We start from the raw sequence: 15,328 nt of genomic DNA on the forward strand, positions 1-15,328 counted from the left end.
CACCATCACCACCATCACCACGGTCACCACCATCATCTTTACCATCACCACCATCATCACCATCACCACCACCATCACCATCATCTCTCAAAGGGAAGAATAATCCCTGGTGTCCCCTGTCACTCAGGGCTGGCATGTGGGAGGTGCCTCGCACAGAGTAAATCTCAGTAAATATTTGAGGAATGAATGAATACATGAATGATAAATGACACTGGGGAATTGAAAGTGCTGTGCGTGATGAACACTGTAATGAAGAATATTCCGTTCTTCTGACTGGGAGTCACAGGACAGACAGCCCGTTAATAAGCATTAGGGCAGCAAAGACAGAGGAGCCGCGCCTCGCTGCCTCCGAGAAACAGAAATTGGGGGCGTAACGCTCTTTTCTTTCGCACTTTCTTCTTCGGTTCTCACTGGTTCATTGCGACGGTACCACAGGATGCATTCCGCAGTGTGAAGCGGGGTGGGGCGGGATCCACAGCGTGATTACAGCTACTCTGGAGAGGTATACACATCCCGGTGAACCTCACCTGTGGTTTCTAACACTCCCAACCACATTCGCGATTCGGGACCGTGTCTCCATTCATTCACGAGGAGCTCAGGGTTCAGGGAGATTAAAGTCACATCACCGGCAAGTGGGGAAGCAGGGGTTTAAATAGCGCTCACAAACCCTTTTCTCTTCCCACTGTACCTCACGGTCTCCATTTAGGGTGGGAGTCCAGGCCAAGTGTCAGCATGGCAAATGCAAGTCAGCTAGGAGGATGGAGCCTGGAAGGGAACGTTTTGGGGATTCTGCCCCTCCCCTAGCTTTCTGTGTGCGCCGAGAGGCTCCCAGCCAGGTCCTGCTGGCCTTTAGGACCCCCAGCCTCCAGGCCCTTGGCATCTCAGTGTGTGAGAGCCCAGCGCGCCAGCCCTGCACACCCTCCCCGCGTGAGGCAGGGACAGAGGGTGATGCTATTAGTCAAGCAGTTCCACAGGGTCCTGCAGCCCGAGGTGCTTCCTCTGGTTGGTTTAATTTCCCTCACTGACTCTCCTTTCCAGCTTCTATTTTAGTATTTTTTTAAGAATCCCTACCAGCCTACCTGTGCTTAATCTTACAGAGACCCCAGCTGTGAGCAGTTACCCTGCGAAGCAAGCAGAGTGAGAGCTGCTACCTCTTGGATCTTTTGTTCTTTGGCTGGGATTTTTCTTTTTTGACTGTTCTTTTAGTGTGTCTGCTGGTGTGCTGAACGCTCTATCTACTATATTCAGCCTACTCTTCACCACTTCATGGGGCAGGGATCACCATTAACTCCATTTTACAGATGAGAAGAGCGAGAGCTTAAGCAGCTTCCCCAAGGACACCAGCGGGTAAGCGGCAGAAACTAAGACTCAATTCCCTGCTTCGTTGCGGGTGCGAAGTGGAAGGTAAGCCGCGCTAGTCAGAAGTCAGAGAAAGTGGCAGACGCCTCTGAACTTGTCCCCGAAAGATGCGATTTTTCTGCATGAGAAGAGCTACACTCTGTATAAGATGAGAAGGTCCCACCGGACCCTAGAGCAGTTAAGTCACCTTCTCAGGATGAGTCAGGACACTCGTGTTTTTACACCCCCCCAGTAATTCTAATCAGCAGGCGGGGCTGAGGATCACCGCTCTGGACTCAGGGAGGAGTCAGCTAGGGGAGATACGCTGTGCTGTGCTGTGCTGAGTTGCTCAGCCGTGTCCGACTTTTTGTGGCCCTGTGGGCTGTAGGGGCTCCTACAGTCCGTGGGATTCTCCAGGCAAGGATACTGGCGTGGGTAGCTGTTCCTTTCTCCGGGAGATCTTCCCGACCCAGGGATTGAACCCAGATCTCCCGCAGAGCGGGCGGATTCTTTACCAGCTGAGCCACCAGGGAAGCCCAAGAATACTGGAGTGGGTAGCCCATCCCTTCTCCAGGGGATCTTCCCAACCCAGGAATTGAACCAGGGTCCCCCACACTGCAGGCGGATTCTTTACCAGCTGAGCTACCAGGGATTCCCCGGTAGATAGGGGCGACAGGAAAACTCTTTTAGGGCTTGAGGGCCTTAGAGCAAACCTTAGAGGGAGGGGGCATTTCGGAGGGCCTGGGTCCCTGGTGCAAAGCCCCCTCACCTGATAGTGCATGAGCGTGTTCAGCCTCTTCCAGTCGCCCTCGATCTTGGTCGTGATGTCCTCGTCCTGTAGCACGACCCTGGCGATCCGGCCTTGTCGCCACTCTGGGAGGAGGGGGTGGGCAGCAGTGTGAGGGGCGGGGGCCAGGACCGCCCCATGGGGCGTTCTCTAGGGGCCTGGCAACCCTGGATCCCAGAAGTGGGGACAGTGACAGCGCTTAAGATGTCCAGGGCTTCGTGGGTGCAAGGCTGGGAGGAGCCTCCTGAGAGGCGGCCACGTCCGAGCAGGCAGTGCCCTGGGAGAAGTGTTTCACCCGGCCCCCAACCTGGGAGGGGAGACCCAGTCAGGGCCCCGGCGGGGGGGCCATCTGCTGAGCAGAGCGTCCCGTCTTCCCAGCCTGGCCCCCCAGCCCCAGTGCCCTTAGGAGGCTGCCCCAGTGCCCCCAAGGCCAGGGCTCCTACCCAAGTCCATGTCCACAGCCCTGGGCCGCTGGGAGTAGGGCACGTTCTTGTAGACTGCATCAAGGATCTTCTCCTTGACCTGTGTGATGGTGTCACAGTTTAACACCTTCACCGGGATCTCCGGGCTGTTCTCGTTGTCAGGGTTAACGCAGTTCAGAATCTGCAGGTGGTGATCGAGGGTCGGGGAGGGGAGATGTGAGTCGAAGATGTCATTTGGGGGTGGGGAGTGCGGCCCTGGAACCTTCTCTTACCCAGGCTCCTCCTCCTCCTCACAGAGAAATGAGCGTCTCTCTGCGTCTCAGTTTCTCCCACCTCCCAGCCATCTGCCAATGGCAACCTGGGTCCTTCTGCCCACTCCTCTACTTCTCAAAGAGCCAGGACTCCACCCTGTAGCCCCCGATGGCTTAGGGGAGGCTGCCATCCCGGGTCCAGGCATCCTAAGGGTTTAGAAGTGGCTGCAGGTGGGCTGGCTTCCTGCCTCCCTGAAGTCTCGACATTAGAAATCAGCAGACTTCTTCCCTATCATGCCAACTTCCCCAGGCCCGATGCTGGGCAATCTAGGGTAAACTGAGGAAATCGGAGCTCTTTGGGTCCACCCAATGAGATGGGGAAGAGGAGCCCAGGCTGGCGTGCCCACTCTTGAGACCCTGGGCTGGGCCTGGACTGGCCCCCAGGTGGGTCTTCCGGCCTCGCTGCAGAGCCCTCAGGCTGGCTCCGCGGCCAGAGGCTGGGGCGGGGCTCAGAAGCAGGAGGTCCGCGCTGTTCCGCCAGGCTCCCGCAGGGCTCCCCGCCTCCTCACCAGGGTCTTGTAGTCGATCTGCTGCCGGATGAGCTTGTCCTCGCTCAGCGAGTAGCGCGCCTCGCCTGTGATGGCGTCGATGGGGCCCTTCTCCATCTGCTGCTTGATGGCGCAGTACAGCATGAACAGCGGCTCCCCGGCACACTCCTGCGGGCGTGGGCGGGCGTGGGCGGTGGGGCCCCAGCTTGCCTCCCCCTCCCTCTCCTGACCCTGCTCTCCTGTGGGCACAGGCGGCCATGGGTGGTGGGCACAGGCGGCTGTGGGTAGTTGGCACAGGTGGGCGTGGGCAGCAGGGCCCCAGCCTGCCTCCCCTCTCCCTCCCTCTCCTGACCCTGCTCCTAGGCCCACGTGGTTTTGGGGCACCTGGCCAGGTAGGTTCCTGCTCCAAATGGGGGGGTGGGGGGCATCCATGCAGCCCTGGAGGCCAGGCTCAGAGGGGCAGCTCCCCCATCCCGCTCTCGCTTCCTCGTCCCGGCCCCGCTCCCATCCTCACCTTCAGGAACTTGTGCAGGAGGAAGGCAAACCAATTGGTCAGCATCTTCTCTGCCACAGACTCTGTCCTGGGGAGGCAGAAGGGATGAGCCTTCATGGAGGTCCTTCATGAAGGTCCTTCATGGAGGGCTCCCAAGAGGGTGCCTGGTTCTTTGGGTGGACTATGGCCCAAGAGAACCCAGGGCTGGGAGCCAGGACGCTGCGTCCTGTCCTGACTTTACCCCAATAGCAAGACGCGAGACCTTGGGCCAGAGGCTTTTGCCTTCTGAGCCTCAATTTCCTGGGAAAATGGAGTGGCACTCTGGGTCTACAGACGCAGGTGCCAAGGACACCCTCCTCCAGCCCTCTTTTGGCCTCAGGGGGATAAGTACAGTTTCTCTGTCCCTCTGAGGTTTCCTGCCTGGTCTGAATACTTTATATGCCTATCTAGAAGGCCCCTGCTGCCTGCCCCTCCAAACACTCAGAATCAGACTGAGTTCAAATCTCAACTCTGCCGTGGACTGGCTGTGTGATCTTGAGTAAGTCGCTTCCCTGTCTCTGGATTCAGTTTCCCCATTTCTAAATGGGGAATTAATCATAATAACAACAACCACAATTAATAACGGTAACCACCACCACCGTCGTCGTTGTGTACCCCACAGGGTTGTGGTCCAGGCTGAATGAGTCAATGTACAAAAAGTGCTAAGAAGAGTGCCTAGAACCGGAAGCTGTCATCACCGCTGACACGTGGGGTCTGGATCCGGCCCCTCCCATAGTGAGCCGTGTGCCTAAGCGTTATAGCTAACGGGGACCTGCTTCTGCAAGCCTTGCCACCCCCACCTCCCACGCCCACCCCAGGCCGCAGCTCTGGGGACCTGGGAAGGAACAGCGCGGCCCTGACAGATCCCTCAGGGATGAGGACGCTGGAGGAGTACTTTAACTCCCTGCACGTGGTGCAAATTATACCCTCCAGTCGCAGTAAATCCCAGGCATTTGCCAGGGCGGCTCAGCAACCCCGGGCCTGAGAGAAAGTGACAAAGGCAGAAGAAATTGTAGCTTTCTCCGTGGGCCCCTCCCAGCACCCTCTCCCTGCATTATGCCTGAGATTAGCTCTAATTTAAATACAACAGTTCTTAATGAGAGTTTCTAATGCTCAGATTGGCAGAATGGGGGCTCTGTACTCATAACACAAAGCCATTTTTCCTCCCTCCTCACCCTCCGTGGGGTCTGGAAGCCTGAGACCTTGCTAGGAGAAGACTACGGAGGAGCTGGTGACATGGAGGTGGCTCTCTGTGCTGGATCTCTGCGGCCTCCAGAGACGCTGGGCTCGGGGGATGGATGTCAAGGTCTCTGACCCTCTTCCCTGCCGGGAAAACGGCAACTGGGGTGGGGTTGGTGGTAGGTGCTGGTGATTCAGATCCCAGAAGCTGGGCATTGAAGGCACAGGCTGCACCAAATCCTTAGCTGGGTGCTTGCAGGGATGGGAACAGCCTCTGCCTGCGTTTCCAACGTGGCGGCCACTTGTGGGGACCAAGCCCTTGGGATATGGCTAGTGCAACGGAGGGACTGAATCTCACATTTATCTCATTTTAATGAACAGCCGCATGTGCTACGGCGTTGGACAGTGAAACCCGAGATACAGGGGGAGGGAGAGAGACTTGGAGATGAGTGTCATTTTGCTCATGAGGGGGCTAAATAGCAGAGACGCTGCACCACTGGCCCCAGGCCTCCTGATGAGCCGGTGGCCACGCTGGGATCCAGGCTGAGATGCACTGGACACCCAGCACCTGTGGACATGGCCCAGCCGTCCGGGGAAGGGGACATGAGATTCTGCACTGGGGGGCTGTAGGGACACAGGCTTTCCCGGGGAAGGGTGCCGCCCCCCGCCACGTCCCCGTTCAGACGCCAGCTGCCTCCCCAGCCCCAGGGTGCAGGTCTGACCTCCGGAGCAGCAGCTTGGGGTGGTTCTTGTTCTCCAGGTTCTTATCGATGAGGTCGGACAGCAGCTGCTTGAGGACGTCGGTGGCGTACTCCAGGCGGCCCTGCAGGCCCGTCATGATGAGCGAGGCGACGTTGCCGCGGTCCCGCATGGAGAAGCTGCGCTGCAGCTCCAGGGTGCGGATGAAGGTCAGCAGGAACACCTTGTTGTTGATGAGCTGCGCGAAGAGCTTCAGGGCCTTCTCCACGTGCTGCTGCCCGTTGCCCTGCACCTGGGGGAAGGGTTGGCAGCGTGGCATCAGAGGACAGGCTTCCGGTTCTCCCCGGGGGCGGGGGGTCTCAGCTGATGATGACACCAGCTCTAGGACCCTCTCCGTAACACTGATAGCCACCCCACCCTGGAGAGGCAGGAATGCCTGCTCTCTGCGGTCTGACCTCCCAGTGGGTGGAGAGGGTTGGGCTCCAGAGAGGATGCTATACATCTGATTGCGCCAAGGATCCAGCACAACAGGAGCTACCCCATCAGACTAGCTGGGTTTACTCCCCTCCCCTCAACCTCCTCTGTCCTGATGTACTCTCTTTAGTAAAACAAACTGAGAAATAAACGGGCAAACCTCACAGAATCATGGGTCTTTCCTTAAGCCACCTCAAATCCATTTGGAAATGAGGCCAAATCTTAATTAATTCAGTCATTAATTAAAGAATGACAGTCAGCCTTCCCCTAGAATCATCCCGAAGAACCCGGGTGCCCCCGTGGCCGTGAGTTTCCTGTTCGGAAATGTCCCCGTGGTGCTGCTGCTTCTACAGGCGGTTTCTCCTCCTCACTCATGACCCTCCTCAGCTGCAGGGCATCTCCTAGGAAACCCAGGCCCAGGGTCCCCAGTGGGCAGCTGGGTGAGGGAGGCAGGTGTTACCTCCAGCTCACGCAGGACGGGATGGTCCTCGATGCCCGGGAAGAGGACTCGCATAGCATAGGTCCTATAGTCCAGGTAGGGGATTCCTGAGCGGTCCAGGTCGCTGGTCAGCTCGTTGATGTCTGTCTGGAGCTCGGCAAAAGCTGGGGAGGTACAGGGGAGACAGGGAGACTCAGGAGGGGAACCCAGACAAGGGAGGGGAGAGGCAGAGACGTTTGTGAAGGAGGAAGGAAGGGCTGGGATGCAGAGACGGCGCGTGTGTGGGGTGTGTGCACCTCCAGAGGGAGTGAGCTGGCTCCAGGCTGCCTCTTTAGGTGGTTGGAATATGGGTGACTTCTATACTGTTTCCTCCTCCATATGTGTATGTCTTTACTTGCAAAGTCGTGTCTGACTCTTTTGCCACCCCACAGCCTGTAGCCCACCAGGCTCCTCTGTCCATCGGTTTTCTCAGGCAAGAATACTGGAGTGGACTGCCATCCTCTTCTCCAGGGGAATCTTCTCAACCCAGGGACTGAACCTGCAACTCCTGCATTGCAGGTGGATTCTTTCCTGCTGAGCCACCAGGGAAGCCCATTTCTTCCTCTATGCTTATCTATAATTTTGAATTTTCTTTCTATGTATTACACGTGCTGTTAGAACAAAGGAAACACATGTGACTTGGGTCATACGGGTGATACAGATGCTAGAGATAGGTGAGAGACTGGTTGTGCGGATCAAACAAAGACCAGAATAGGCAGCTTTGCTCCCCTTTTCCCAGCAAAAGAAAAAAATCAAAATGCAAAGACCTTGGGGGAAAATGAAAATCAAAACCACCAGGAGATACCGCTTCATACCCATCAGTATGCGTGTGTGCAAAGTCACTTTGGTCGTGTCCGACTCTTTGTGACCCTATGGATTGTAGCCCGCTAGGCCCTGCTGTTTACAGGATTTCCCAGGCATGAAGACTGGAGTGGGTTGCTGTGCCCTTCTCCAAGGGATCTTCCCAACCCAGGGATCAAACCTGCATCTCTTACGTCTCCTGCATTGGCAGGCGGGTTATTTAAGACTAATGTCACCAGGGAAGTTCCACCCGTTAGCATGGCTAATGTAAATAATGGAAAATAACAAGTGTTGACAAGGATGTGGGAAAACTCAAACCTGTGCATCTTGTTGGAGGGAAAGTAAACTGGCACTGCTGCTCTGGAAACCAATTTGATGATTCCTCAGAAAATTACAGAATTGTTACCCTATGACCCATCAATTCCTTTCTGACATATATGCCCACAAGGACCTGAAGCAGGGACTTGAACAGATACTTGTACACTCATGTTCACAGCAGCATTATTCATGATACCAAGAGGTGGAAGCAACCCAAATGCCCACTGACAGATAACCTGGTGAACAAAACGTGGTTTCTACACCTGATGGACAATTATCCAACCTGAAAAAGGAGTGAAATTCTGCCATATGCTGCAACATGGATGAACCCTGGAGACATGATGCTAAGGGAGATAAACCTGCCAAAAGGACAGATGCTGCCTGATGCCATTTATGTGAGGCTCCTAGAGCAGTGGAGTCCTGGAGACAGAAGGCAGAAGGGCCAAAGGGAGAGGAGCACGGGGAACGACTGTTTCCTGAGTACAGAGTTTCAGCTGGGAAAATGAGGGCGGTCTGGAGATGCATGGTGGGTATGGTCGCGTAACATGCTGAATGTACTTAATACCCCTGAGGAGTTTCCCAGGTGGCACTAGTGGTACCCACCTGCCAAAGCAGGAGACATAAGAGATCCTGGGGTTTGATCCCTGGGTTGGGAAGATCCCCTGGAGGAGGGCATGGCAACCCACTCCAGTAATTTTGCCTGGAGAATCCCATGAACAGAGGAGCCTGGTGGGCTGCATTCCATGGGGTCGCAAAGAGTTGGACACGACTGAAGTGACTGAGCATGCACGCTTGCTTGCACACACATGCACACAATGCCTCTGAACTGGAGGGGAGAGCACTAGGGTATAGAGATTAGAAAGTCAAATGGTAAATTGTATGTTCTATATATTTTCACACACACACACACAACTGAGAACGCCACCAAACCCAGCCTTAGGGTACCCTGCCTGCCAGGCCCTTGGCCAGCAGGGGCTTCCCCTTGATGGCAAGCCTGCCCCCTCCTCTCTCTGCCCTACCCCTGGCAGAAGGAGGAGCCATGGTCCACTTTCCCAGCCCAGCTCCTCACAGGGGGCTTGTTCTGATCTTGAAGTTTGCAGTAAAAGGAGAAGTGTTTTGATTCCTGATTGAGATGTTTACCCAGAGAGTCTGCCAGGCCCTCAGCCCGAGGCAACACCAGGTACACCAGTCGCCTGGCAGCAGCGGTGGCTTGGGAGATGGAGGAAGCACAGTCTCCACCATCACAGTCTGAGATGCCCTGCATGTGGCCTTCAGAGGCTCAGCCTGCAGCTCGGGATGACCGCGCCCCGGGGCAAGGGATGGGCTGGGAGAGGGGGACGCACTCTCCTTCCTTTTCTGCTGCTCCGAGGGCGGCCCGGCGAAAGGGGCCATTCCCACGTGGGGATCTAGAGTCTGAGGCCACAGGGCCCAGGAGGCTCTGCCCGTGGGGACACGGAGGGCCACCCGCTGTCCCAGGAGAGAGGAAGGTGGCCAGACTGTGGGATGAGTCAGGGCACAGCGGGACAGAATAATGCGATCAGACCTGGGGCCTCACTGCGCGCATGTTAATAGGACTTCTCTGGCCCCGAGAGCAGAGGAAGTTCAAAGGAAAACAGAGGTCAAGATGGAGCTTGAGGGCTTGGGGTGGACGAGATGGGAGTAGAGATGAGCGCTGTCTCAGAGAAGGGGGTGATAGGCTGGTGAGGAAAGCGGCTCCGGTGGGAAGGAGCGGCCCCACTCACCTTCCTTGCACTCCAGGGCCACACGGGACTCCAGGCTGTCCATCTGCATCTGCAGGCGCTTGAGGGTGAGGTCGTTCTCTCGAGACTTGCGCTTGTAGGCGATGAGCACGATGATGACAATGATGAGCAGGAGGCTGCCTCCCGCCGCGATGCTCGCGATGGCGGGCAGGGTCAGTAAGCTGTCTGAGATGACACTCACGGAGCCGGGCGAGAACACCATCCCGCCCACGTGGACCTGCGCGTGACACACGACACAGACGCTGTCGAGCCGTCCCGTCCTTCTCGTTTCAGAAAGGACAGGAGCAACCACAACCACACAGTGTAGTCTGAAGACCAAACAACTTCCTGCGGATCGCCTGCCTTTCTTTTCTTGTGTCCTCTGCTCCTAACCATTTCAATATAGAACCTTGAGATGAGGGGATGGGGAGGAGCTGGAAAGCCCTTTGGCTTTGACAGACGATACATGCAAGGTGAAGAGGGAAGAAAGAATAGAAGGTGGTTCACTCACCATGACCTTGTGCTCGCCCGTGAGGTTGGGAGGCTCGCAGAGGAGCTGTGTCTCAGACACGGTAACGGCACACGGGGTCTCTCCAATCAGCACTGTGTAGTTGAGTTTGGCACCTCCAGAGGCAGGAGGGCAAAGATTTCTGCCCTGCAGATAATAGCAATCTTATTAGGAATAACTGACACGTGCACACAGAAGTTAATTGCCTATTTAAGAAGAGATTAAAGAGAGAAGGTAAGGGCACCAATGCAAAAACCAAAGAGGCATTCCATCGGAGAGGACGTCCATTGGCCACAGTTTAGAGAGGAAAAGAGAAAACAAAGGGAGGAGAGAATGAAAGGGAAGGAGAGAGTGGTAACGAGAGAGGAAGGAGAGGGCAAACAGCAAACAAGCAAATCGTTGCAGGGGAGGCTGCAGGGGTGAGAGCTGAAAGCGGTGGAGTAACACCCTTGGACGGATGGCACCGGGGAGCCTGACCGCCTCACACTGGAGGGCAGTTATGGTGGCTGCGGATGAGGTCAGTGAAGGACATGGTTGCTTCCAACACACTGTAAGGCTTTTGGGGCCCAACATCCACAAGAACACAAAATACTCCCCAGGGTTCCTCGAGAATCCCAAGCTCAAGATACGTCACTGCGTGGGTCTGTAGCTATTCCTGAGCTCCCTTCATGGGGTATTGGCAGCGATGGAAGCCTGCGGGCACTGAAGGGAGGCGAGGCCAGGACGGGAGAGGGGTGGTCTGGCCACGCCGTGCTCCTACCTTCAGAATGATAGGGGATCCTGGCTTCTGATCCAAGACCCCAGTAGGGCTGAGCAGTTCAAAGGTCGGGTTGGGGTAGTAGATGAACTTGGTATCATTGTAAATCAGCAAGGACTGGACGTTGTTGAAGACAAATCCAAACTCGTCTGGCCGCTCCACGGTGTCCAGGCCGGGCCGATAGTCCGTGGTCAGCGAGGGTGCCAGGCAGGTCAGGGTGGTGGTGTTCACAACTTTGCACACCTACGGGGCCCAGAGCGCAGTGTTCCAACACCCAGCCGGCAACGCTGCGGGGTCACACGCCCTAGTCCCACCTTTTGCTTTGTTTGGCCGGTCTCCAGTGAGCTACTTGCTTAGGGAAAAGAGCTGTGAAATTGTATTTTTCCGTTGTTGGTTTTGTGTGTGTGTAGGAGGAGGGGTGCATTTTAACTTCATTTCTTCATTCGCCCACACTGACTGAGCACCTACATTGTGCCAGGCGCTGTGCCCAGGAGCTGGGCCATCAGTGAAATGGCCCCAGTCCAGGGTGGAGACAAGGATCCAACCAGCATCACAGTGTGGCCGCAGCAGAGGGCCTGCAGCCCACGAGGGGCCGCGGCACTGCTACAGGCACGGATGGAGTGAGAAACGCCCGGATGGGGGAGTCCCCGGCACTCTAGGGGTGCCTGTGTGTGTGCACCAGCCTGTGTGTGTGTGTGCATGCGTGCGTGCGTGGCCTGAGGCAGGGTGAGGGTGACTCATGGGAGCTTTCCTTTGGAAAAAATGAATGAAATTTAACCTGGAGAATGTGTAGGACTTTCCCAGACAGCGAGGATGGTAAAGGATCAAGTTCCAGGCAGAGAGAAACCGTAGCAAATGCCTGGGAATGACAGAGCATGAACAAATGAAGAAAAGATAAGAACAGAAGGTGTGTCGTGTGTGTGTACATGTGTGTACATGCGTGTGTACATGTGTGTATAAATGTGTCTATGTGTGTGTGTGTGTCCATTTGTGTGTATGTGTGTATAAATGTGTATGTGTATATATGTGTGTATGTGTGTGTATGTATGTGTGTGTCCATGTGCATATGTGTGTATATGTGTGTATATACGTGTATATGTGTGTATAGATGTGTGTATATGTGTGTACGTGTGTGTCCATGTGTATGTATGTGTCTAAATGTGTGTATTGTGTCCATGTGTGTATATATGTACGTATATGTGTGTATAAATGTGTGTATGTGTGTGTATAAATGTGTGTATGTATGTGTATAAATGTGTGTGTATTGTGTCCATGTGTGTGTATATGTACGTATATGTGTATATAAATGTGTGTATGTGTGTGTATAAATGTGTGCGTCTATGTATGTGTGTCCAAGTGCGTATGTGTATATGTATGTATATGTGTGTGTATCTGCATCTATGTATGTGCGTGTCCTTGTGTGTGTGTGTGTATGTGTGTATGTATGTGTGTATCTGTGTCTATGTACGTGTGTGTGTCCTGCGTGTGTATGTGTGTCTATGTATGTGTGTGTGCATGTGTGTCTATGTGTGTATGTGTGTATGTGTGTGCATGTGTGTGTCCATGTGTGTGTCTATGTGTGTGTGTGTGTCTGTGTCTATGTATGTGTGTGTGTCCTGCGTGTGTGTATGTGTGTCTATGTATGTGTGTGTGTCCATGTGTGTGTGTGTGTGTGTATAAATGTGTGTATGCGTGTGTGTGTGATGGGATGTGGGAAGCTGTGTGAGACGAGCACACAGCAGGTGTTCAGTTAATGTTTACTGACCATAGTGATGGATGAAAAAGCCCCTTCACCTCCTTCAATGTCCTAGTCAAGGTCTCTCTCTTCTCCGAGGGTCCCTTCCCCGCCCACGGAGGTGCGACCGTGGTACCGCCCCTGGGTTCACAACGTCCTTTCCTCCTGGGTGGGCCCTGGTCTCCAGCTAACAGCTCGCTGAGCTGGCCCTCCTCTGCCGGCTGGTCTAGGGGCTGCCCAGGCAGCAGCCCGACCGGAGACCCCGCCCCGGGGCCCGAGCGCGGTCTGGACCCCTCCCCGCTCCTCCCGTCCGGCCCTCTGCAGCTGCTGGGGCTGCGGGAGGCTCGGTGTCCCAGCACCCACCAGGGGCATGTGTGGGAGCTCTGCTCAAGTATGTGCTGTCCTGGCAGCTCCACACGTGTTGTGGGTCCGGCCAACATACGCAAACCCGGGCTTCACGTTTGGAAAACAAGACGGTGTATGAGAGGGCAGGAAAAGCGGACACTTTGCATGGAGATGAGGCCAGCGCTCCAAGCCTTAACCCTCCCTTTCCGGGGGAGTTGAAGAGTTTAAAGCAAACAGTTCAGGAGGGCTCCGTGCCGCCAGAGAGCAGTACCCACCCCGCCTTCCTCAGGTCCCCTCAGCAGCCCCCTATGAACCCAGAGTCCCTTTCACATGCCAGCTGGGGACACCCTGGCAGGAGGGAAACAGAGGTGCTGTCAAACGGCGGAGGAGCTGAGCTGGGGGTCCCACCCCGGGGTCTGTGGGACAGACCCGCAGCCTGAGCGCCGCCGCCCTGCCTGCCCCGTCTCCTCTCCGCTCGCTCTGGTGCCCCTGGACGAGGCTCCTCTGAGAATGAGCAAACCACCCCCAGACAAACAGCCTCTGTTTTCTCCCTGCCCGGTGCTGCATCGGCACTTTGCCTGCCAAACATTCCTTCAGGTTTGGCAGCCTGCACTCTGGCCAGTCCCCCTGGCGCTGCTTCCAAATCCAGAGGCGGGGGGTTAGCGCTGGGGCCTGAGGGTGAGGTGGGCTTCAGGCAGGGCCAAGGGGACACACAGTTCTCCCCCAGCACCCCTGAACGGGAAGGCACTGGGCAGAGCAGACTGGCTTTCCCTCCTGGGACCGGCTTGGTGGCGACATGCACCCCCAGGCCCTTCCTCTAGGCTGCAGCCCACAGATACCAGGCAGGTCACTGCTGGTGCTCAGGGCCCCCCGTCTCTCGAAAGGGAGAGGCTGCTTCTTAACTCCTTGAAGCACTGAGGTCCTGGGGGATGGGCGGGGGGAACTGCTGGGGAGATTCCTGCCAGCGCATTCTGGGGAGGGTAGTAAGACCCAAGCATTCTCAGAAGGATGTCAGCTTTTGAGGGGCCCTTCCCAGCTCTGTCCTGCCTTCAAACAGCTTCCGGGGACTAACCATGCAGCCTTGGAGGCTGACCTTCTCAGTCATGTACTCACCCTACAAAATTCCCTCTGTGCTAGACGAACCGTGTCTTTTATTTTCTGCATTCTGATGCTTTGACCTCTGGGGTCTTGCTGACCCTGGAGGGACTGTGCCCCCTCCCCAGGCTGGCCAGTTCCTAGAGACAGCAGACAGGGGGAGGTGGGCTGTGGCCTTGGCCTGAAAGTGGAAGGGGACACAGTCTCTCTTGCTCAGGTGTCAAGCTCTCCACTGGGACACAGAGTCATGTGCTCGTCTAGCCCTCGGAGCTGTTACCACGATGGGCACTAGAGGTGACAGACTGGTGTCCCACGCCTCTGGCACGAAGGAATGTCAAGCCCACCAGCATCTCACATAGTCTAGTTACCAAGAGTCAGATGCGTGGGACTGAGCTTGGCCCTACCACCTGCTGCCTTCATGTCTGGGGGCAAGTCATTACTCCCTTCTGGCCCTATCTTCTAAGCTACACGAGGAGAAGTTTGGACCAGATGATCTCAGAGACCTTTCCAGATCTAACCTTCCAGCAAGTCATTTTGTGTATTTCTGTGTTTCCCAGGGAAGCCTCAAGCATGCTGGGAATGCGTCAGGAAAAAGAGCGTCGATGCAACACCACCTTCTCCATCTCCATCTCAGCCTCGTCAATCTCCAGAAGGTCAAAGCAGTAATAATAGTAACTCATGTGAAAAATGATGGCCATAATGGCATCTCCTGGACTATAATTATGAATACAGTAATGTTTCAGAGCATATTGACTGAAAAGAGAAAGATGGAGCCAGTGGAACAAACTAAAAAATTTATAACAACATAGCAGACATTCTGCTTTTACGATAGAGAACTTTTTTTAACATCACAAAAATCCACAGTAGGGGAAAAAAAAACATAAATTACATGGCTCTGCCCAGGAGAGCAAAGTGAAATGTTCAGCTTGATCATCTTAGCAACCAGGATGGAATTATCTGCATGCAGTGACTAGTGTTTATCAAGTGCCAGCCTCATTGCATGTTACAGATCCATGAGGAGAGTCTTATCATCAGCATTTCTAGCTGGGGAAGGCAGGATCAGAGAGGTTAAACAACTTTATCATGGGTGTACAGCTAACAGATGGCAGCGTCCTATTTCTAATTTGAAAACATGTGAATCTGCAGCCAGAATTTCTTCGCCCTCTCACACGCCTCTTATCAGACCTCGAAGGGAACATGGCAGAGAACAGGAGCCCTTTGGCACCAGGTCCGAGGCTCAGAAGCCGTACTGGGATAAGGAGTCACGCGCCCTTCTGACGAGCAACGGTTATACTGTAATTATAAAAACCACTGCAAGGCCC

At 55.1% G+C, this 15,328-nt stretch overlaps 1 protein-coding gene across 1 annotated transcript in view; it reads right to left on the reverse strand.

Annotated features, from left to right (window-relative positions):
* The window catches only part of PLXNA2 (plexin A2), a 232,718-nt gene that overhangs the window by 15,214 nt on the left and 202,176 nt on the right, over positions 1-15,328 (reverse strand). The window contains exons 18-26 of the mRNA XM_040263761.1: positions 10,835-11,074; positions 10,078-10,221; positions 9,570-9,804; positions 6,691-6,833; positions 5,780-6,048; positions 3,861-3,927; positions 3,368-3,514; positions 2,569-2,728; positions 2,108-2,211 (exon numbers count right to left, since the gene is read on the reverse strand). Coding sequence (XP_040119695.1) covers positions 2,108-2,211; positions 2,569-2,728; positions 3,368-3,514; positions 3,861-3,927; positions 5,780-6,048; positions 6,691-6,833; positions 9,570-9,804; positions 10,078-10,221; positions 10,835-11,074 — 1,509 coding nt within the window. The remainder of the gene's footprint in view (positions 1-2,107; positions 2,212-2,568; positions 2,729-3,367; positions 3,515-3,860; positions 3,928-5,779; positions 6,049-6,690; positions 6,834-9,569; positions 9,805-10,077; positions 10,222-10,834; positions 11,075-15,328) is intronic.

The sequence above is a fragment of the Oryx dammah genome, unplaced genomic scaffold (assembly GCF_014754425.2).
Source record: "Oryx dammah isolate SB20612 unplaced genomic scaffold, SCBI_Odam_1.1 HiC_scaffold_21, whole genome shotgun sequence".
Taxonomy (NCBI): domain Eukaryota; kingdom Metazoa; phylum Chordata; class Mammalia; order Artiodactyla; family Bovidae; genus Oryx; species Oryx dammah.